Genomic DNA, 21,706 nt, shown 5'->3' with positions numbered 1-21,706 from the left:
GAATGAAAAGTGCATAGGCTTCATATTAACTCTAAGCACATAGCAGCACATGCTACTGGTGGTGGTACTATCAATCTCTGGCCTGCTTCCAAGCATCTGCTGCAATTTGCCCTGTGTGCCAACCCAGGGTGCATCCCAAATGCCACCCTATTTCCTTTATAGTCCACTACCTTTGATCAGAGCCCATAGGGTTATAGTGCCATTTTGGGCGCAACCATACTTTTCATGGGAGATGGTTGCATGCATCACATGTTTACAGGCAGAATACAGATGACATTACAGCAAAGAAATCAAGTTCAAAACGGCTTTATTAACAATGACAGTAGTGTTTATACAAGACCAGAGCTAAGATGAATCTAAAATAAATCAGATTTGAAAAAAGATCCTAGCTAAACATGGATTGATATAATTTGGACTCATGGGCGGACAGGCCATCTGGCTATTCGGGCAAATGCCAGATGGGCTGGTCCATTTTTAGCCCAGTGGGCCTGTGTAACTTTTTTATTTTTGCGCAAAATGATCATTATCTGGGTAACAATGGGGACCTCAAGGGGGGGAAAAAATGGGCTGGTGTGGGGGCCACAACTAAAAAAATGGGCAGGTGTGTTAGAAATGCCAGGGCCGATTTCTGGTCCCAGTCCGCTCCTGTTTGGACTGGATTTGTTTTATCCCTTATAATGTATTATAAAAGTATAATAAATATGGAGGAAATTGTTTGAGAAGAGACTGAAAACGCCTGACGAGACCCTAAAAGAGCTGTAAACAGTTTTTTTTTTAAACTTCATTAAAATACAAAACACACATGCTTCCCACGTTGTTCCTGAATAGGCAGTTCATAGCATACATACCGGTACAAATGGAATCAAAGAGTTCATACTAAAAAAAGAAACATTAGGCTACACATCCTTCACAGACACGCAACGCAACGCAACGCAACGCAAGACTGACTATTCCTATTCCTCTGCTCTGACTAGAATGATCATCTCAAACTGATCATTTCATAAAGTCTGTATAGTAAATATACATGACGTAAATCTTCTTCTGACTACTGGGCTACATTTGAATACAGCCTGAGGTATGCTTTAACTTCAGCATTTGAGACGAAGCTCAAAATCAAAACCCCAAAAAATAGCTGGAACAAAATTATAGGAAATATTTAAATAATGCAGAGACGGCAGCTCCATTTGAAAGTTACATTTTAAAAACGACACACTTAAAGGGGTGCCTAAAAGCCACTGCAGCATCTTGTTCTTTTAAAGATTTGGATTTCAAAATAAAAAATATATAAAAACAGGAAAACGACTGCGCCAATAATGCCTTGCCAAAGTGCCATACCTCTGGTCGCTTTCCAGACCAACTACATGCATCGCATCAACCAATTGTTGTGTGCCACATCATCGACTGAGCAGTCGGGAATCAGATTGCTATATCATATGGTGCGGTTAGCTGATACGTTAAACACCTATCCAGGAATTGAGATCTGGCATGCATCTGCAATGTAGTCAACTAGGAACGTGACCATTATAACCTGTAATCCTGTCAGTTAATGACCATTGCTTGGTCTGACCACCAAATAGAACCCCAGGTCTAACCTGTCCTTCAACAAACACAGTGACCAAAACAACAAAACAACTGAGAAAATTCACAAATCAATATTCCCTTCTTTTCTGCTTATTCTGCTTACGCCCAATGTCTACCTCATCCAGTCTAAGCCCAGATAGCTGGAGGTCTTGGAGGGATTGGGCCAGGGGCTTATGTACTTGGACGGGCAGGGGCCGCTGGACCCGGATGGGGATGGGCTTTAGGTCAGGGTCAGACAAGATGGGGTCTAAGGCTGGCAGAGGGAGGTAGCCTCCGTCTCTGGGCAGACACAGGCAGCAGCCAGCACCAGCCAGGTCCAGCTCGCTGTACTCGAAGCCAGCCCTCTTGAGGATCTTGAAGTCCACCATGTCCATGGACTCACTCATCTCCACCAGAAGGTTCCAGAACATACAGCTCAGCATGATGCCCATCAGCTGGAGAGACACACAGGGAACAGAGCAGAAAGGCCAGTAGCATTTAGACCCTGACACTGGGACTAGTACACCACACAGCCCATCAGCTGGAGAGAGAGGGAACATAGAGGACAAGAGAGACCAGTTAGAGTTAGACTCTGATACCCTATTCACTTTATATTCCACTACTTTTGACCAGGGCCCATATGGACAGGTACCCACAGCCAGGGGAAAATATTACAGCTGTAGATACAAGGACCATGTAACTATGTTCTTAAATATATTGCACTGTCATGTGTGTGTTTAATGTGCTTGTATGTACCTGACACTACAAAAGTTGCAGAGGCACACAAATATCCAACTTTTGAATGAATTAATATATCTTACTTTGGTCCCAAGGTGAGCTATGCCTGGGCAAGCCAACTTGAGCGTGCTGTTGTCCATTCCCCAGTGCTTTAAAAATGGACTAGTTCACCTGAGCTGGCCTGATACGAACCCTCAGTTTCCTTTTCCATTTGAGAAAGTTTTCTGCAGCCAGTCTGTGGTCTACTGAACCCTGGTGTACTGGACTGTCTGTCTGCTACTGAACCGGACTGTCTGTCTGCTTCTGGACTGTCTGCTTCTGGACTGAACAATCTGCTACTGGACTGGACTGTCTGCCTGCTACTGGACTGTCTGTCTGTCTGCTACTGGACTGGACTGTCTGCTACTGGGCTTGACTGTCTGTCTGCTACTGGACTGTTTGTCTGCTACTGGACTGGAATGTTTGTCTGCTACTGGACTGTCTGTCTGCCTGCTACTGGACTGGACTATCTGTCTGCTACTGGACTGGACTGTCTGTCTGCTACTGAACTGGATTGTCTGTCTGCTACTGAACTGGACTGTCTGTCTCCTACTGAACTGGACTGTCTGTCTGCTACTGAATTGGACTGTCTGTCTGCTACTGAACTGGACTGTCTGTCTGCTACTAAACTGGACTGTCTGTATGCTACTGGACTGTGTCTGCTACTGAACTGGACTGTCTGTCTGCTACTGGACTGTCTGTCTGCTACTGGACTATCTGTCTGCTACTGGACTGTCTGTCTGTCTGCTACTGAACTGGACTGTCTGTCTGCTACTGAACTGGACTGTCTGTCTGCTACTGGACTGTTTGTCTGCTACTGAACTGGACTGTCTGTCTGCTACTGAACTGGACTGTCTGTCTGCTACTGAACTGGACTGTCTGTCTGCTACTGGACTGTTTGTCTGCTACTGAACTGGACTGTCTGTCTGCTACTGAACTGGACTATCTGTCTGCTACTGAACTGGACTGTCTGTCTGCTACTGAACTGGACTGTCTGTCTGCTACTGAACTGGACTGTCTGTCTGCTACTGAACTGGACTGTCTGTCTGCTACTGAACTGGACTGTCTGTCTGCTACTGAACTGGACTGTCTGTCTGCTACTGAACTGGACTGTCTGTCTGCTACTGAACTGGACTGTCTGTCTGCTACTGAACTGGACTGTCTGTCTGCTACTGAACTGGACTGTCTGTCTGCTATTGGACTGTCTGTCTGATACTGGACTGTCTGTCTGATACAGGACTGGAATATCTGATACTGGACTGCCTGTCTGTCTACTACTCGACTGGACTGTCTGTCTGCTACTGGACTCATGACCTAATAGTGCAGCGGCTGCAGACTCAGTATGTGGTGTTATTACACATCTCCAGGGGGGCTCGCATAGAAGTCTGGCTGCAAAACTTTCACAGCACAGGAGAGGAGTGAGGCCGGGGTAGGAAATGGAATAGAGAGAATGGATGAAAGAGAAAGAGGAGAGGAAGAGAGAATGGGGGGACAAAATAAATTAGAGACAGACAGACAACAGATAATCAAGGTAGATGGATTATTTTAAATATGTTATTGGACAATAAACAGATATGGCTTATTAACCTATACGGTCCAAATAATGATGATCCAAGCTTCTTTGAAGATATAAGAATTTATCAACTCTACAAGCAACACAAGACTATTATTATGGTGGGGGATTTTAATATGGTTTTAAATACTTTCTTATGTCATTATCTCTGGCACCAAAAGTTTAAAACGTGTTGATAGAATGCCGACAGAATGCTGTCGGATCATCACATAATTGGCATAAATATATTACTCTTTCAGAAATTCCACGTGGGAGAGGATAATCAAACCCTACTGGATGATAACTTGTTTTTAACTAGGACAGAATAATTTATAACTGACTTTTCTCGACATAACATACAGATCCTTACTGTATGGGACACTTTTAAATGTGTCTTTAGAGGCCATGCAATTCAGTACTCATCTATAAAACAAAAGCAATTTAGATCAAAAGAGTCCAAATTAACAAAGGAAATTGAAGAACTAGCAGTAAAGTTAGATAGCAATAAAAACTGTACCATAGTGGCACAGAATATGATAGAGGAAAAATAAATGGAGGAACTTATTCAAGAAAGATCCAGTGTAATAAATTATAAAAATTAAGTGAATTGGATGGAATATGGGGAAAAATGCACCAAATTCTTTTTCAATCTTCAACATAGAAATGCATACCACTTTTTTGATATACTCAGAGGACCATTATTAGTATGTTTTAACCACTCTTATATAAACTGTAGATTATGGGACACACAACAAGAAGGTCAGATTTCATTATTACTGAAAGGATCCAAAAGACAAAATTAAATGGGCCTATTTATATAACAAATATGATTTTGGAGGAGATAAATGATTAAATATTAAAGCATTAGACCTCTCACTAAAGGCATCAGTCATACAAACGTTATACTTAAATCCAAAATGGATTTATCACAAAAATGGAAGAGGCAAGTAGAAGGGGGAAAAGTAAGGAACTTGTATGTCGGCCCTGTATTAAAGACCATACATGGTTAAAGAAAATTGTGATAAATGAAAACATAGACCAATTTCATTTAAGGACCAAAACATTGACAGCTGTGCCATATACCTTATACCAAATAGTTGGGAAGAGATTTTCGAAGTACCGATTCCATGGCATATGAATTGACACGCAAAACAACGCCGGATTCAAAACTTCACATTTTTCTATTTAAATTATTATACAAAAATCTTGCAACCAATAGAATGTTATAGATATGGGGGATACAATCTTTCCAGCTCTGCAGATTTTGCTGTGAGGAGGCAGAGTCATTAGATCATTTATTTTGGTCCTGTCCACATGTAACTTGTTTTTGGTCACAGGTCCAGGAATGGCTGAAGAATTGCAACATTTACCTAGAACTAACGCTACAGATAGCAATACTGGGTGATTTGAAAAATCCTAGTCAATCGATCAATAATATAATAATTATTTTAGCAAAAAATGTTTATCTTTAATTTACAATCTGTAGAAGCTATGAGAATAGAAAGGTTCAGAACAGTTGAAAAATATATGGCAAATAGAAATCCAAAATGGATGGTGTTAAGAAATAGATGGGAAGGGTTGAATGGAGCTGAAGGGTGGGACTAATAACAAGATAACCAATGTAAAAAATATGGGGTTTGTAAAATGTATATAGGTTCAGAAATGTTGTGAAAGAGCACAGTTACAATTAGAAATCAACCTGAATGGACATCAGACATAGAAAAGGACTAAAAACAAACTAAATATAACTATTGTAAAATAGATTGTGTCTGTAAAATGTGTATAATATGTATAAACTGAAGATAAAAGCCTACTATTGTGTATTGTTTATTAGTTTATTAGTTTGTTTATTAATTTACTTAAATTGGGGGAGGGGTGGTAGAGTTTGCGGGGAGTAATAAAGATATATATAAAAAAAAAAGCATGTATCTATCTATATATAAAGATAAACATTTTTGCTAAAATAAATATTATATTATTGGTGAGTTTACATACATACGTACCTATATATATATATATATATATACGTATGTATATGTATGTAAACTCAGCAAAAAAAGAAACGTCCTCTCACTGTCAACTGCATGTAGATATTGGTATGAACATAACAAGATTCAACAACTGAGACATAAAATGAACAAGTTCCACAGACATGTGAATAATGTGTCCCTGAACAAAGGGGGGGTCAAAATCAAAAGTAATAGTCAGTATCTGGTGTGGCCACCAGCTGCATTAAGCACTGCAGTCCATCTCCTCCTCATGGACTGTGTCTTAACGACTGTTCCACAGGTGCATGCTCATTCATTGTTTATGGTTCATTGAACAAGCATGGGAAACAGTGTTTAAACCTTTTACAATGAAGATCTGTGAAGTTATTTGGACTTGAATTATCTTTGAAAGACAGGGTCCTGAAAAAGGGACGTTTCTTTTTTTGCTGAGTTTATGTATGTACAGTTGAAGTCGGAAGTTTACATACACCTTAGCCAAATAAATTTAAACTCCGTTTTTGACAATTCCTGAAAATCAATCCTAGGAAAAATTCCCTGTCTTAGATCAGTTTGGATCAACACTTTATTTAAGAATGTGAAATGTCAGAACAATAGTAAAGAGAATGATTTATTTCAGCTTTTATTTCTTACATCACATTCCCAGTGGGTCAGAAGTTTACATACACTCAATTAGTATGTGGTAGCATTGCCTTTAAATTGTTTAACTTGGGTCAAACGTTTCAGGTAGCCTTCCACAAGCTTCCCACAATAAGTTGGGTGAATTTTGGCCCATTCCTCCTGACAGACCTCCTGGCTGGTATAACTGAGTCAGGTTTGTAGGCCTCATTCCTCGCAAATGGTTTTTCAGTTCTGCCCACACATTTTCTATAGGATTGAGGTCAGGGCTTTGAGATGGCCATTCCAATATCTTGACTTTGTTGTCCTTAAGCCATTTTGCCATAACTTTGGAAGTATGCTTGGGGTCATTGTCCATTTGGAAGACCCATTTGCGAACAAGCTTTAACTTCCTGACTGATGTCTTGAGATGTTACTTCAATATATCCACCTAATTTTCCTCCCTCATGATCCCATCTATTTTGTGAAGTGCACCAGTCCCTCCTGCAGCGAAGCACTCCCACAACATGATGCTGCCACCCCCGTGCTTCAAGGGAGGGATGGTGTTCTTCGGCTTGTAAGCCTCCGCCTTTGTCCTCCAAACCTAACGATGGTCATTATGGCCAAACAGTTCTATTTTTGTTTCATCAGACCAGAGGACATTTCTCCAAAAAGTACAGTCATTGTTCCCATGTGCAGTTGCAACCGCAGTCTGGCTTTTTTATGGCGGTTTTGGAGCAGTGGCTTCTTCCTTGCTGAGCGGCCTTTCAGGTTATGTCAATATAGGACTCGTTTTACGGTGGATGTATATACTTTTGTACCTGTTTCCTTCAGCCTTCACAAGGTCCTTTGCTGTTGTTCTGGGATTGATTTGCACTTTTCACACCAAATACGTTCATCTCTAGGAGACAGAACGAGTCTCCTTCCTGAGCAGTATGACAACTGCGTGGTCCCATGGTGTTTATACTTGCCTACTGTTGATGAACATGGTACCTTCAGGCATTTGGAAATTGCTCCCAAGGATGAACCAGACTTGTGGAGGTCTACAATTTATTTTCTGACATCTTGATGCCCAATTTGTCAAGCAAAGAGGCACTACGTTTGAAGGTAGGCCTTGACATACATCCACAGGTACACCTCTAATTGACTCAAATGATGTCAATTAGCCTAACAGAAGCTTCTAAAGCCATGACATCATTTTCTGGAATTTTCCAAGATGTTTAATGACACAGTCAACTTAGTGCATGTAAACTTCTGACCCACTGGAATTGTGATACAGATTATTTCACTTATAATTCACTGTATGTAAACAATTGTTGGAAAAATGACTTGTGTTATGCACAAAGTCCTAACCGACTTGCCAAAACTACACTATAGAAATTTGTGGAGTGGCTGAAAAACAAGTTTTAATGACTCCAGCCTAAGTGTGTTAACTTCTGACTTCAACTGCATATGGATATATATATTTTCCCCAAAATGTTGAAATGATGCAGACAATTACATTGATAGAAGCAAGAATCTATCCGCAATATTAAAGCTGATCCATCCCCTTAAAAACAACGACAGACAGACAGACAGACAGACAAGACAGACAAGACAAGACAGACAAGACAGACAGAAGCTGTAAACTAGACAAAAACACAATCCAAGTGAATGGATAATAATAGTAAACTACAAACCCTGATCCATTACAACTGACTTTATAACATAATAAAATCATCCAGCTGCTTGTTGGTTATGAAAGAACTACAGAGGCATTAAGTGGAAGCTGGCTAAGATACATGTAGGATGGACCCTAGTCAAGGATAGTACACTATATAGGGTATAGGGTGCCATTTAGAACACGTCCATTGTTGAGATCTGGGTGAACGGAAGACAAAATACGAATGAAGTGGTGGACAGACAGAGACAGACTGGCTAGGAGGCTGTGAGAAACCTCTCAGGGATGATGCGACTGGGTGACTACACACACACACACCTGGGTCAGGTAAGTTGGTTGTCTGATTGGAAGCAGTTGCGCAAGTGTGTGTTGGGTGTTTGTCTGTGTCTGTGACTGACCTGTGGCAGCCCTATAGCACAGCAGAGTCCAATAGTTGCTCCCACGTTGTCTCCCATCCACAGGTTGACAGCATGGATGCAGCCCCGCACATGGATCACCTCATCCAGGAGCTCACGCTGACAAAGAAAGAGAGAAGACAGGTAGAATGAAAGCAAGAGAGACTACAGTACATGAGATGCATTTGACTGATTGTAGTTATGTTTTAAATATATGTCATCAAGGCAAAAGAAAGACAGTAATTTCACAGATGATGAGGCACTACAATGCTAACATGAACAATAGAAAAACAGTGGATTTCTTCGTTTTTATCTACTACGACAAACTAATATTGTGCCTTAAACTAATAAACTATTCCCCACAAACACCTGAGATTTTCCATAGTACCAAAGAAAATATGGAGGTGAGAACATCTCAAGGACAGAAAACAGAGACAGCTGAATCAATATCACAACAACACCAGCCACTACCAGCTGGCACAATATATCGTGACTCAGTTAGTCTACCTTATTTTCAGCATGCTGCAGCTAGAGAAAATAAAATGTTTTGGGGCCATGAAAGTAAATGATCCTGCTGCTGCTCTTTTCCCTTTGGTAGTCTCTGAATGCGTCCCGATGCGGGCCCTGGTCAAAAGTAGTGTACTATGTAGGGAAAAAGGTGCCATTTAGGACATAACTTCTGTCTCTGTGCAGAATGACAAACTCCACAGACTAATGAAGGCCAAAAAGTGAGCGGGGGGGGGGGGGGGGGGGGGTTCACAGCCTATTAGGAGTGGAATATAGCAACTTATTTTACCCTTACCTGTTGGCTGAGAGTCTTGTAACCACAAAGAGTGTTGACAACCTCTCCCACCTGGGAAAAATGAGACAGGAAGAGATGAAGATCATGAAGAAGAGGATTCATGTATTGTCCATTCTTCTGTGCAAAGATAAGAAGAAGAAAAAACGACAAACATTTCCTAAGTCAGATATGCTTGTAGTGGCCCAGTTAAAAATACATCTACGCACGTTGGACACACACACATCCCCTAATCTGTGTTTGTAGCTGTTTGGCGCTTTGGAGTTTCCCTGCGTGGGCACAGACCAGACAGAGGAAGAGAGGAAGAGAGAGAGAGATGGAGAGAGAGAGAGAGAGAGAGAGATACAAAGAGATGGAGAGGAAGAGAGAAGGAGAGTAATAGATGAAGAGAGAGCGAGACAGAGAGGGAGAGGAAGAGAGAGAGATAAAGTGAGAGAAAAAGAGGGCAGAAAGAGATAAGCCAGAGCGTGAGTTAGACAGGGAGAGAGAGAATGAATCATGAGCTCAGTAAATTAATTTGATTAGCTCCCACTCTCTCCACTGATGCTGAGGTCTCGGGGTCTCTTCCTGTGCCTGAGTGGCTTTACACATTTCACTGTAACCAATTCAGCCAGCGCTAATTACCTAGTAATGAACCATGAGGCCAGGGGAAGTACTGGCAGGTGGAGAGAGGCTTTACTGAGAGCAAAACATGGATCCCTCCAGTCACTGCATTCACACAGCCAGCCCAATTCCAATATTTTTCTGTTCCCTTGTTGCCATACAGTTCTGTGCGTGGGGAGCCTAGATGAGCACTAAATGAGATCCACAGAAACATGTCTCCCCCAGAGATGTGAGAGACTGATAGGCTGATAGGGAGGGCAGGTATAATATTGGATAAGGTTCATGTGTTATCGGATCCTAACTTTCAGAGCTCATTTCATTCATTCACACACAGTCTAGATGAGAGGTGAAAAGCGAGGAGTCGAGAACAGTTTTAGCATTCACCTTGTGGGGGACACAGCATGTATAAGGGACGCCACAGGCCAGTGGCCCAGTGCCATTGCAGAAATGGTATTGATTGACACCCCAGTCCTTGTAGTCATCCCCACCACAACAAGAGAACTAGAGAGACAGAGAGACAGAGAGACAGAGAAAAAATAAACTTAAGAGCAGGAGGCATAGAAATTGAGCACATAGAACAGATCTACCGCTTCTTGGACTTGCTTTCAATGAAAAGGACATAACACACATTTCTATGTGAATTTGGTCAGGTCGCCCAAAGTTACATATTGCAGCTTTAATAGAAAATCTATGGCAATCTATCGTAATGTTGGTAATTTATATTTAAATAACTTTTTTTAAAGTGTTCATATACAGTGCCTTCAGAAATTGATTAAATACATTTTATTTTCTCACCCATCTACACACAATACCCTATCATGACAAAGTGAAAACGTGTTTTTAGAATGTAGTCAAATGTATTAAAAATGGAACACATAACTAACAGAACTTATATTTCACATGTGATACGGCCAGAGAGAGGCCAGAGATAATTACAGACACCTGTGATAATGTGAAGTACCCAAAAGGGCCACTAGATGTCTTGTGATAGGTTACATATAATCCTTGTTAAAATCCTGGTAGTTTACTGGTAAACATATACATCTTACAGTAATATACATTCTCTTTGCAACCCTACCCACTGGGCACAGATGTCAATTCAACGTCTATTCCAAGTTGGTTTAACATAATTTCATTAAAATGACGTCGAAACAATGTTGATTCAACCAGTGTGTGCCCAGTGGGTAATGTGTGGGTGTGTGCCCAGTGGGTAATGTGTGGGTGTGTGCCCAGTGGGTAATGTGTGGGTGTGTGCCCAGTGGGTAATGTGTGGGTGTGTGCCCAGTGGGGCAGCAGGTAGCCTAGTGGTTAGAGCGTCTGGCCAGTAACCGAAACGTTGCCAGATCGATTTCCCGATCTGACAAGGTAAAAATCTGTCGTTCTGCCACTGAACAAGGCAGTTAACCCACTGTTCCTAGGGTGTCATTGTACATCAGAATTTGTTCTTAACTGACATGCCTGGTTAAATAAAAAACGGTCAGTGGCCTCTTCATTCAGTACACACCTCTATTTCCTGTCTGTTGCTTCTGATAATGAAAAGGGAACCAGTCCTCTTACCTTCTGTTGCACAAAGTCCAGGATGTTTTTGAAGTCCAGATCATCGTAATAGTGTTTAATTCCCTCTCGTATACTGCTCTGGAACAGGGCTGATGTCTACAGGGAGAGAGAGAGGAGGGATGATAAGCCATGAAATTCCTCATCCATCACATTGAATGCTTCTTTGATGTGATCTTATCGTGACTGGAGGCGATGCCAGAGGCGACACTGGTGAACATGTGTTACAGCTGTGTGTGTGTGTGTGTGTGTGTGTGAGACAGAGAGAGAACTGACCTTTTTCTCAAAGATGAGCGCAACGATGAGAGCCACAGCCTGCAGGAACAGTAGCACACACAGGACACACAAAAACTGGAAGACAGATGGAGAGAGGGAGAGAATGCACTTAGCATGCCATGTACATATCAAGCCAGAGGGACCAGAGATTGCTGGGCTGAGATTGGCAACAACATCCTCAGGTTGACTGACATATCCCAGTCAGCAGAGTCCCCTTGTCCTGTCCCCTCCTCCTCCCACTCCATATACCTTGGGTTTCCTCAACCTAATCTCTCAACCCTCCTATTCTTTCCTTCATCCCTCCTCTTTTCCATCTTAACCTCCATCGCTCCTCATATCCCCCCTTCCCCCCTCCCATCCCTCCCTCTCTCACCATGTGTAGCAGGGTCTTGTTGTCCCTGAGGGAGCCCACCATGCCCACCAGGGAGACGGTGAACATCACCAGGCCCAGCAGGATTAGCACCACAGCGGGAGCCAGGAACACCCCCTCCAGGGTACGGTTCTTCTGACGCTCCACCTCCGCGTACACCCCCACGCACAACACACACAGGCCCAGGAGCTGGGGGAGGGAGAGAGAGAGGGAGAGACAGGAAGGCAGGGAGAGGGGGAAGAAGAGAGGGTAGGGGTTGGGGTAAGATGGTCAGAGCTCTGCAGTGTGCCATCTTTCTGAATAAGCATCATTTCATGATAGCAGTGTGCATAGAAAGCCTAACCAAGCAACGTTCAAAGCTATCGGCATGTTCAAAGCTACCGTTTCCCTTGGATTGTTGTAAACTCATAGATGATGTCAAATAACATGGACTTCTTCAAAATAGCATGGCTAAGTCCCAAATGGTACCCTATTCCATATAGTGCACTTCTTTTGACCAAAGCCCTGGATGTCTTCCTCTCTAGTGGTAGCATCCTGATGATACGACCCATTTTCCTTGTTCCTTGTAGTTAATTAGGAAACACAAAGGGCTTTAGTTTAAAGTTGGCAAATGACGACAGGAGATGGTGGTTAGAGAACTAGGCCAAGGCTAGCTGCTGTGTTGTTGTGGCATCAGCCTTGTTAGCAACAAACAAACCCCACTTGACTACCTCCTGGTGTGCCATTTGAGAGCTTTCAAAACCATGGCAGGGTGGGTCTCATGTTGTCTGCATCCCAAATGGCACCCTTTTCCCTTTATAGTGAATTAAAGGGACTATAAAAGGCACTAGCCTATATCGGGAATAGGGTGCCATTTGGAATGCAGACTGACTCATAATGATAGTCCTTTCTTTCTGCAACAAACAATCTTAACCCCATAGGCCTACCTATTGATTCTCAATTAGGAAGAGAGGCAATCTGCACTAAGAGAGCAAGCCTCATCACTCTTTCCCTACTTTAGTCCATTCACGACTGCCAGCACCACCCCGCCCAACATCGGAAAAAGTCCCTACCCAGTGGGGTGCAAAAATCAAGTTGAATCAACGTGGAATACTGATTGGATTTGCAAAAAGTTTCATATTTTTTTCACCCAACTTCACTCAAAGTAGGGTCAAATTGTAGTTTGATTTCACACTGAATTCACGTTAGTTGACAACTCAACATGTAAATCAAAACTAGACATTAAAATGACGTCTGTGTCCAGTGGATATTTTCAAAAGATGTAGGCCTACTTTTAGTCTCTCACAGCGGTTAGCTAATTTATCATTCATTCTGTCATCCACTGTAGTGTAGCTTAAGAAGGAGGCTACACACACTGAGACTGAGAGACAAACCCATCATCTTACAAAATAACAAACTTCAGACTGATAAGAAGCAATGCAAATAGGCTACACAGTACACATACTCTCTCAAATGATTAGTCGACTGAATCTCTCCTTCCCAAAGGAAACCTACACGCAAAACTGTGTGAAATTACACAAAGCAGATTGAACAGACAAGGAGAAGAAATAGCATTAATTAACAATGAGTGCTCCTGCATGGCTTTGGGCCAGGGGAGCTCTTGCGGGAACACAAGCCAAGGCATTACATCTGAACACGGCAGAGGAGGCCGTGCTGAAAGGAAAAAGGATTAACGAAAGCAGTTAGAAAGAATGGAGAAAATAAAAATCGAAGCGGGGGAAGTTCCTGACATGTTGTACTTAGTTCATACTCAGCAGCAGTATGGCTGACGAAGGGAGAGAGAGACAGGCAGAGAGACAGAGCTACAGACAGAAAGGTGGGGTGAAAATTGAACATGAAATTGACTGCAATTTCCTGTGAGGTGAGAGGGAGAGTCATGGACTGTGAGAGAGGGTGAGAAAGCAGAGAGGGAGATGGCTGAGGAACGCTCAACTCCGTTCTCTTATATCGAGGCGGAGTTGAGTAGTGATAACTGGTCGCGCGATTTGCTAACAACAACATTGAGTCGTTACTTGTAAAAATGTAAATACTGAAAATGCTTACCGGTACCTATGTTTGACCTGTGCTACTGTGGTCCTTCCACATTAAAAAATGTATTGAAGAAAACCACCAACTTTTCCCTAATTTGTGTTGCACAACTCAGCGTGAATGTACCAATTGAATCCCAGCTCACATAGTACGTCAAGGCCGCTACGTCTCCAGTTGAGCAACACAAAGGAGCACGATTGTACAGGTCAATCATAGGTACAGGTAAGCGTTATCAGAATTGACATTTTTACAAGTATCAACTGATGGTGACTTACTGTTGTTGCTAGCAAATTGCGAGACCAGTTATTAATAGTCAACTCCGCATTGATATAAGAGAACGGAGTTGAGCTTTCCTGAGCTAAGAGGGAGAGAGAGAGGGATTCATTATACCCGCTGATTGATTCCAGGATGACGAGTATTCATTAAAAATGGTGGCAGAAAGAGAGAGTGATGACGGGACAGGGTTACATTTAACTGATAAAGTAACTGGATGAGTAAAATAGACTCACCATCTAAATCTGCTGACTCATCCATTAGCTTAGGCTAAGGTTTGAAGTTCAAATTTGACAAATAGAAAAGAGGCAGAGAGCACTAGGATCTGTTCAATAGTCTGCTTTAAAGACTTTCTATTCTACCACCTTTCAGGCAGCACATCCACAACTAGAGGCCTAACTATAGGGGCACACAATGGAGCTAGCACTCAAAGGTTGTCTATGGTGACTCATAGAGATGGGCGAATCAAATTCAATTGTATTTGTCACATACACAGTTTACAGCAGGTATAGAAGTTGCAGTGAAATGCTTGTGTGCTAGCTCCCTCAACAATGCAGTACATTAGTCAATATGTATGATAACAATAATACGTGTAAAATCTAAAATAACAAGTATGAGTGTGGGTGCTCGTGTGTTTGTGTGTAAGGGTTAAATGTGTGGAGACTGGAGAGTGCAAATAATAATAATAATCATCTAAATTGCAGATAGTCTCTGAGGTCCAGATAGTCTCTGAGGTCCAGATTGTCTCTGAGGTGCAGATAGTCTCTGAGGTGCAAGTCTGTGCAGGGAGAAAGCTAGTTCAGCATTCTGATGGCCTGGTGGTAGAAACTGTCTCGGAACCTGATGCTCCGAAAAAGCTTGCCAGGTGGTAACAGGGTGAAGAGTTTGTGGCTCGTGTGACTGGAGTCCTTGACAATCTTACTCAAACATCGCCTGGTGTACAGTGGCAAGAAAAAGTATGTGAACCTTTTGGAATGACCTGGATTTCTGCATAGATTTGTCATAAAATGTGATCTGATCGTCATCTGTCACAACAATAGACAAACACATTTTGCTTAAACTAATAACACACAAACAATTATAATTTTTCATGTCTTTATTGAACAGACTGTGTAAACATTCACAAGTGCAGGGTGGGAAACGTGTGTGAACCCTTGGATTTAATAACTGGTTGACCCTCCTTTTTGCAGCAATAACCTCAACCAAACATTTTCTGCAGTTGCGGATCAGACCTTCACAACGGTCAGGAGGAATTTTGGACCATTCCTCTTTACAAAACTGTTTCAGGTCAGCAATATTCTTGGGATGTCTGGTGTGAACTGCTCTCTTGAGGTCATGCCACAGCATCTCAATTGGGTTGAGGTCAGGGCTATGACAGGGCCACTCCAGAAGGCGTATTTTCTTCTGTTGAAGCTATTCTGTTGTTGATTTACTTCTGTGTTTTGGGTCGTTGTCCTGTTGCATCAACCAACTTCTGTTGAGATTCAATTGGCGGACAGATAGCCTTACATTCTCCTGCAAAATGTATTGATAAACTTGGGAATTAATTCCATTGATGATAGCAAGCTGTCCAGGCCCTGAGGAAGCAAAGCAGCCCCAAACCATGATGCTCCCTCCACCATACTTTACAGTGGGGATGAGGTTTTGATGTTGGTGTTCTGTGCCTTTTTTTCTCCATACATAGTGTTGTGTGTTCCTTCCAAACAACTCAACTATAGTTTCATCTGTCCACAGAATATTTTGCCAGTAGCGCTGTGGAACATCCAGGTGCTCTTTTGCGAACCTCAGATGTGCAGCAATGTTTTTTTGGCTTCTTCCATTGTGTCCTCCCATGAACACCATTCTTGTTTAGTGTTTTACGTATCGTAGACTCATAAAAAGAGATGTTAGCATGTCCCAGAGATTTATGTAAGTCTTTAGCTGACATTCTAGGATTCTTCTTAACCTCATTGAGCATTCTGCACTGTGCTCTTGCAGTCATCTTTGCAGGATGGCCACTCCTAGGGAGAGTAGCAACAGTGCTGAACATTCTCCATTTCTAGACAATTTGTCTTACCGTGGACCGATGAACATCAAGGCTTTTAGAGATACTTTTGTAACCATTTCCAGCTTTCTACAAGTCAACAATTGTTAATCTTTTGAGATCTCTTCTCTTCAAAGCATGGTTCACATCAGGCAATGCTTCTTGTGAATAGCAAACTCAAATTGTGTGAGTGTTTTTGATAGGGCAGGGCAGCTCTAACCAACATCTCCAATCTCGTCTCATTGACTTGACTCCAGGTTAGCTGACTCCTGACTCCAATTAGCTTTTGGAGAAGTCATTAGCCTAGGGGTTCACGTACTTTTTCCAAACTACACTGTGAAAGTTTAAATGATGTATTCAATATAGACAAGAAAAATACAATAATTTGTGTGTTATTAGTTTAAGCACACTGTTTGTCTACTGTTGTGACTTCGACAAAGATCAGATCAAATTTTACGACCAATTTATGCAAAAATCCAGGTAATTCCAAAGGGTTCACATACTTTTTCTTGCCACTGTACATGTCCTGGAGGACAGGAAGCTCACCCCCAGTGATGTATTGGGCCGTCCACACCACCCTGTGTAGAGCGTTCCAGTAGAAGCGGTGACGCAGCCGGTCAAGATGATTGTGCAGCTATAGAACTTCTTGAGGATCTGAGGGCCCATGCCAAATTTCTTCAGTCGCCAGAGATTGAAGAGACACTGTTACGCCTTCTTCACCACAGTGGTGGTGTGTATGGTCCATGTCAGGTCCTCTGTGTCCACATCGAGGAACTTGGAGCTTTTGATCCCCCGCTCCCCCTGTTTCCTATAGTCCACAATCAGCTCCTTAGTTTTGCTGACATTGAGGTTATTTTCCTGGCACCGCTCTGCCAGGGCTTGTCACCGTCAGCGATCAGGCCCACCACCGTCATGTCGTTGGCACTCATATACGTTCATAAAGACATCACTTAAACACTGAGTCACTAATCAAGGTTAGGTTGCATTTCATTACATAAATTATTGACCATACCGATCAATTTTATCCCAAGCATTTTTGCTGATATCCTTCATGACGATATGTAGCCTATTCTAGAGAAATGTGACGTTTGAAATGAAATAGGTTTGCTAATATGGGTGATTGTTAATGGGACAATCGATGGCTACTACCATCAAACCGGTAGTAGTAGTTTACAGGATGATTAAAAAATAATTGTGGTAGACATTAATGTTAGATGATTATCATTCTACTTATCATATCAATTCATGCAATTTATCGCAACTTTTGTCCATATCGCACAGCTCTATACTGATGTATAAGCAAAGAAAATGAATTGAAAGCAAGCTAAAGTCACCAAGCCACCCATCCTTATCTCTTACTAACTTTCCCAGTTCCCTTCCTTCTCTCTTTCAGCTGTAGCATCCTCACTGCCTGGTGGTGGGATGACAGTAAAGACTGACATTGCAGCATCCTACTGGATTAATGCATAATCTTCACAGACCTTTCTAGGGAGTTGTTCCTAGCCACTGTGCTTCTACACCTGCATTGCTTTTAGGCTGGGTTTGAGATATCAGCTGATGTACGAAGGGCTATATAAATACATTTGATTTGATTTGACAAAGCAGAGCAGAGAGTACAGTTCATCCCTCTTAGGAGCAATGGGACAGGGGGCTCTCAATCTCAAGCCCTCACTCTCAAAGTAAAAGCCTCTCAACACACAGCATGTCCAAATGGCAACCTATCCCCTATGTAGTGCACTACATTTGACCAGGGCCTATAAAGCTCTGGTCAAAAGTAGTGCACTATGTAGGGTATAGGGGACACACAACAATATTACTGCACGCAACGCTTATCACCAAAGTACAGCTGGTAAAGCAAATGACAGTCTGTGACTTGTGCCACATGGTACCCAGAGATAGGTATATGGTATGGTGCTGTGTTGCGTGTGGGTGGGTTGGTTGCATGCCCTTCCTGAAAAGGCTGTGTCAGAAACCCCAAATCATGTGACACTGGTAGACAGTGACAGTCTGTGCAATGAGATGGTGTCATAATTGAAGATTAAACACTCAGCAAACTAGGCTATTCACTACAAAATGGCACTAGAAAGTTAATCCGTAGACCGAGCAGCATTTTAAGTTAAGCTTATTCACCCCAAAATACTTATTTACTGTAAAATACATCCATGATGCAAATTCCCTTATTCTAAACAGACACACAATACTTTTAATACTCTGTAAACTGCATCACTAGCCTTAAAGCCTACAGCGCACACAATTAAAATGTGTCATGTAGGCTAGCCTGTCATGGACTTTAGGAGAATTAAACCTACCTGTGCAACCCACTACTGCCCTGAAAAGCTGTAATTACAATGTTGTAAATACCCTACGTCTCAGAACACCTAACCAAGGCATGTCAACACCAGGCTGCATTACATGTCTCAGAACACCTAGACGAGACATGTAATGCAGCCTGGTGTTGACATGTCTCAGAACACCTAGAAGAGGCTTGTCAACACCAGGCTACATTACATGTCTCAGAACACCTAACTGAGGGATATCAACACCAGGCTGCATTACATGTCTCAGAACACCTAGAAGAGGTTTGTCAACACCTTGTCAACACCTAGACGAGACATGTCAACACCAGGCTGCATTACATGTCTCAGAACACCTAGAAGAGGCTTGTCAACACCAGGCTACATTACATGTCTCAGAACACCTAACCGAGGGATATCAACACCAGGCTGCATTACATGTCTCAGAACACCTAGAAGAGGCTTGTCAACACCAGGCTGCATTACATGTCTCAGAACACCTAACCGAGGGATATCAACAACAGGCTGCATTACATGTCTCAGAACACCTAGATGAGACATGTCAACACCAGGCTGCATTACATGTCTCAGAACACCTAGAAGAGGCTTGTCAACACCAGGCTACATTACATGTCTCAGAACACCTAACCGAGGGATATCAACACCAGGCTGCATTACATGTCTCAGAACACCTGGATTAAAACCAGGTACTGCAGTGACACCTCTTGCACTGAGATACAGTGTCTTAGACCACTGCGCCACTTGGGAGCCCTCATTAAAAGTAGCGTAGTAATATGTAGGCATAGCATAGATAACTACATTGAATGGCCCTGCCTGTCACAATATTGCAATATGTAGGCCCTAGGCTATGAAGTTAGACTGAAACAATAATATTTGTTAATGGAATACAGCTAGAAACATGTTTCCTGTCTAGCAAAAATGAAATATCCCACTTAACCCCTTTCACTGTATCACTCAGTAGTCCCACACCCTGCCCTGTACTACAACACAGAAAGGAAAGAGCCTAGTGTAGTAAATTAACGACTGTATCAGACAAAGTGTACACACAGTAGTATTTCCTTGACATTATTTGTTCTTCTGGCAAGAAATTTGATGCCAGAGAGTTAGCTAGCGAAATAGGAAGATGCAGTACAGATAGCTATACTCTGCAAAGACAAAGCAGAGCAGAGCAAACGGTTCATTCCTCTTAGGAGCACTGGTGCAGGTTGCTCTCAATCTCAAGCCCTCACTCTCAGAGTAAAGGACTCTCAACACACAGTTAATGTCCCAATGGCACCCTATGCCCTATATAGTGCACTACTTTTGACCAGGACCCAGAAAGAGCTCTGTTCAAAAGTAGTGCACTATGTAGGGAATAGGGGACGCACTCCACCCCTTTCACTGTATCACTCAGTAGTCCCACGCCCTGCCCAGTACCACAAAGCAGAAAGGAGTGTAGCCTAGTGAGGTAAATGAACAACTAACGTTATATCAGACAGAGTGTACACACAGTAATATTTTCTTGGTATTATTCGATCTTCTGGCAAGCAATTTGGCACTAGAGAGTTAGCTAGCGAGCTAGGAAGATACCGATAGCTATAACACTGGCTAACTAGCTAAACAAAGGTAGTGGTTTTCTGACAGCCAACAATGTGGTCCCCCCTAGCCCATTCAAATAGACGGCCATTTCCTGCCTGGGTTCTTGAGAGCTAGCTAGTGGTCACCAACCCTGTCCCTGAAACCAACAAGTCGATATTAACAACACTTACCGAGAAGAGCATTGAGTAGACATTTAATGTGAATTTGATGAAATAATAGAAGCGGTTGCTGTTTCTCACTTCTTTGTATGAAGGCATAATGCTTGGTAGCTGAAGAAGCTTGGTAGCTGAAGAAGCTAGCTAGCTAGCCAAGACACTAACGTTAGCTAGCTAGCTAGCTAGCTATGCTAGTAGAAGAATATCAACAACACTGCACTGATTAGCTATTTCAGAAAATTAGCTAGCTATATTATCGGATTTAATTTTCAAAACGTCTCAATTTTGCACGAGGACGTGAACGCTTTAATTTATCTCAAATAGCTACTCCCGTAAAATTTTGTCTCACACACAAATCCCCCTCTATTCCCACAAACAATAACTTCCGTGCACGCTCTGATTTGGCCACATAATTTAAAGGGCCAGAGCGGTGAAATACATTGTACTAACGATGTAATTAACGTTTCATCTCACTCTATCTTTAAAAAATAATTATCGAAATACATAGCAATTTCGTTTTTTATTTATTTTTTTGCTATTTATAGTAATTATCCAACAACACTCGATTATTACAGTATGATCGCGTGCAACAGCCCAGATGGTAGACAAAGGAGCTTGCTTTCATCATCCAGACATGCATTGCTTGCTTTCCTTTGGAACGAACATCTTATTAAAGGAAATGGGTCACATCCAAGGTTCCCCTTAGCCGCTTTAATAGGCTGTGTCACTACCCGAAAAATGTCACTGTTACTGGACAAAGAGCATTTAATCCCTGCTATTGCTCATTATTGCATCAGCTCTTGTTGGTGTATTTTTGGCACACATGTATGTGATGTAGATACTGGATACTAGGCTATTACTACGTCAGTAGTCTTTGTTGTAACTTACATTTTAGAAGCCGCAGGTAGGCCTACAGTCAACACATCTAAATAGCATGTGTGGGAACACCGGCTTGTGCCCTAACACAGCACACATACATTCAGCACCATGGACAGCACCGCGAACCCGATTCAGCACCAGAGCCGCTAAACAGCGCAGCGCCCAGGCAACTCATTCCCCCTTTTCATTGGACTTTAGGATTGAAGATTCAACGCATCTGTATGGTGGCGCTGCAGAAAGGCCTGCAGAAAGACTCTGCCATGCTTTTGCTATTTTTCCCATTCCTTTCTTCGCTGGACATTAGAA

The 21,706-nt window shown here is 42.3% G+C and overlaps 1 protein-coding gene across 1 annotated transcript; it reads right to left on the bottom strand.

Annotated features, from left to right (window-relative positions):
* Positions 1-290: 290 nt before the first annotated feature.
* Positions 291-20,924, bottom strand: LOC139390101 (tetraspanin-15-like). Its single transcript, XM_071137250.1, has 8 exons — positions 20,537-20,924; positions 12,153-12,338; positions 11,780-11,854; positions 11,507-11,602; positions 10,334-10,450; positions 9,350-9,400; positions 8,551-8,667; positions 291-2,015 (listed from the first exon to the last, which is right to left on the bottom strand). The coding sequence occupies exons 1-8, from the start codon at positions 20,621-20,623 to the stop codon at positions 1,650-1,652; spliced, it is 1,095 nt and encodes a 364-aa protein (XP_070993351.1). The 5' UTR covers positions 20,624-20,924; the 3' UTR covers positions 291-1,649.
* Between the last annotated feature and the right edge of the window lie 782 nt (positions 20,925-21,706).

This window comes from Oncorhynchus clarkii, chromosome 30 (assembly GCF_045791955.1).
Source record: "Oncorhynchus clarkii lewisi isolate Uvic-CL-2024 chromosome 30, UVic_Ocla_1.0, whole genome shotgun sequence".
In the NCBI taxonomy this organism is placed as follows: Eukaryota; Metazoa; Chordata; class Actinopteri; order Salmoniformes; family Salmonidae; genus Oncorhynchus; species Oncorhynchus clarkii.
Note: the sequence above shows the minus strand (reverse complement) of the source record. Positions and strands in the feature narration are given on the sequence as shown.

Excerpts from the sequence above, each read along its gene's own strand:
- LOC139390101 (XM_071137250.1), bottom strand. The coding sequence starts at position 20,623 with ATGCCTTCATACAAAGAAGTGAGAAACAGCAACCGCTTCTATTATTTC. Across the intron at positions 11,603-11,779 it reads CGCTCATCTTTGAGAAAAAG|ACATCAGCCCTGTTCCAGAG; the intron begins GTCAGTTCTCTC and ends CTCTCCCTGTAG. Across the intron at positions 9,401-10,333 it reads CATGCTGTGTCCCCCACAAG|GTGGGAGAGGTTGTCAACAC; the intron begins GTGAATGCTAAA and ends CATTTTTCCCAG.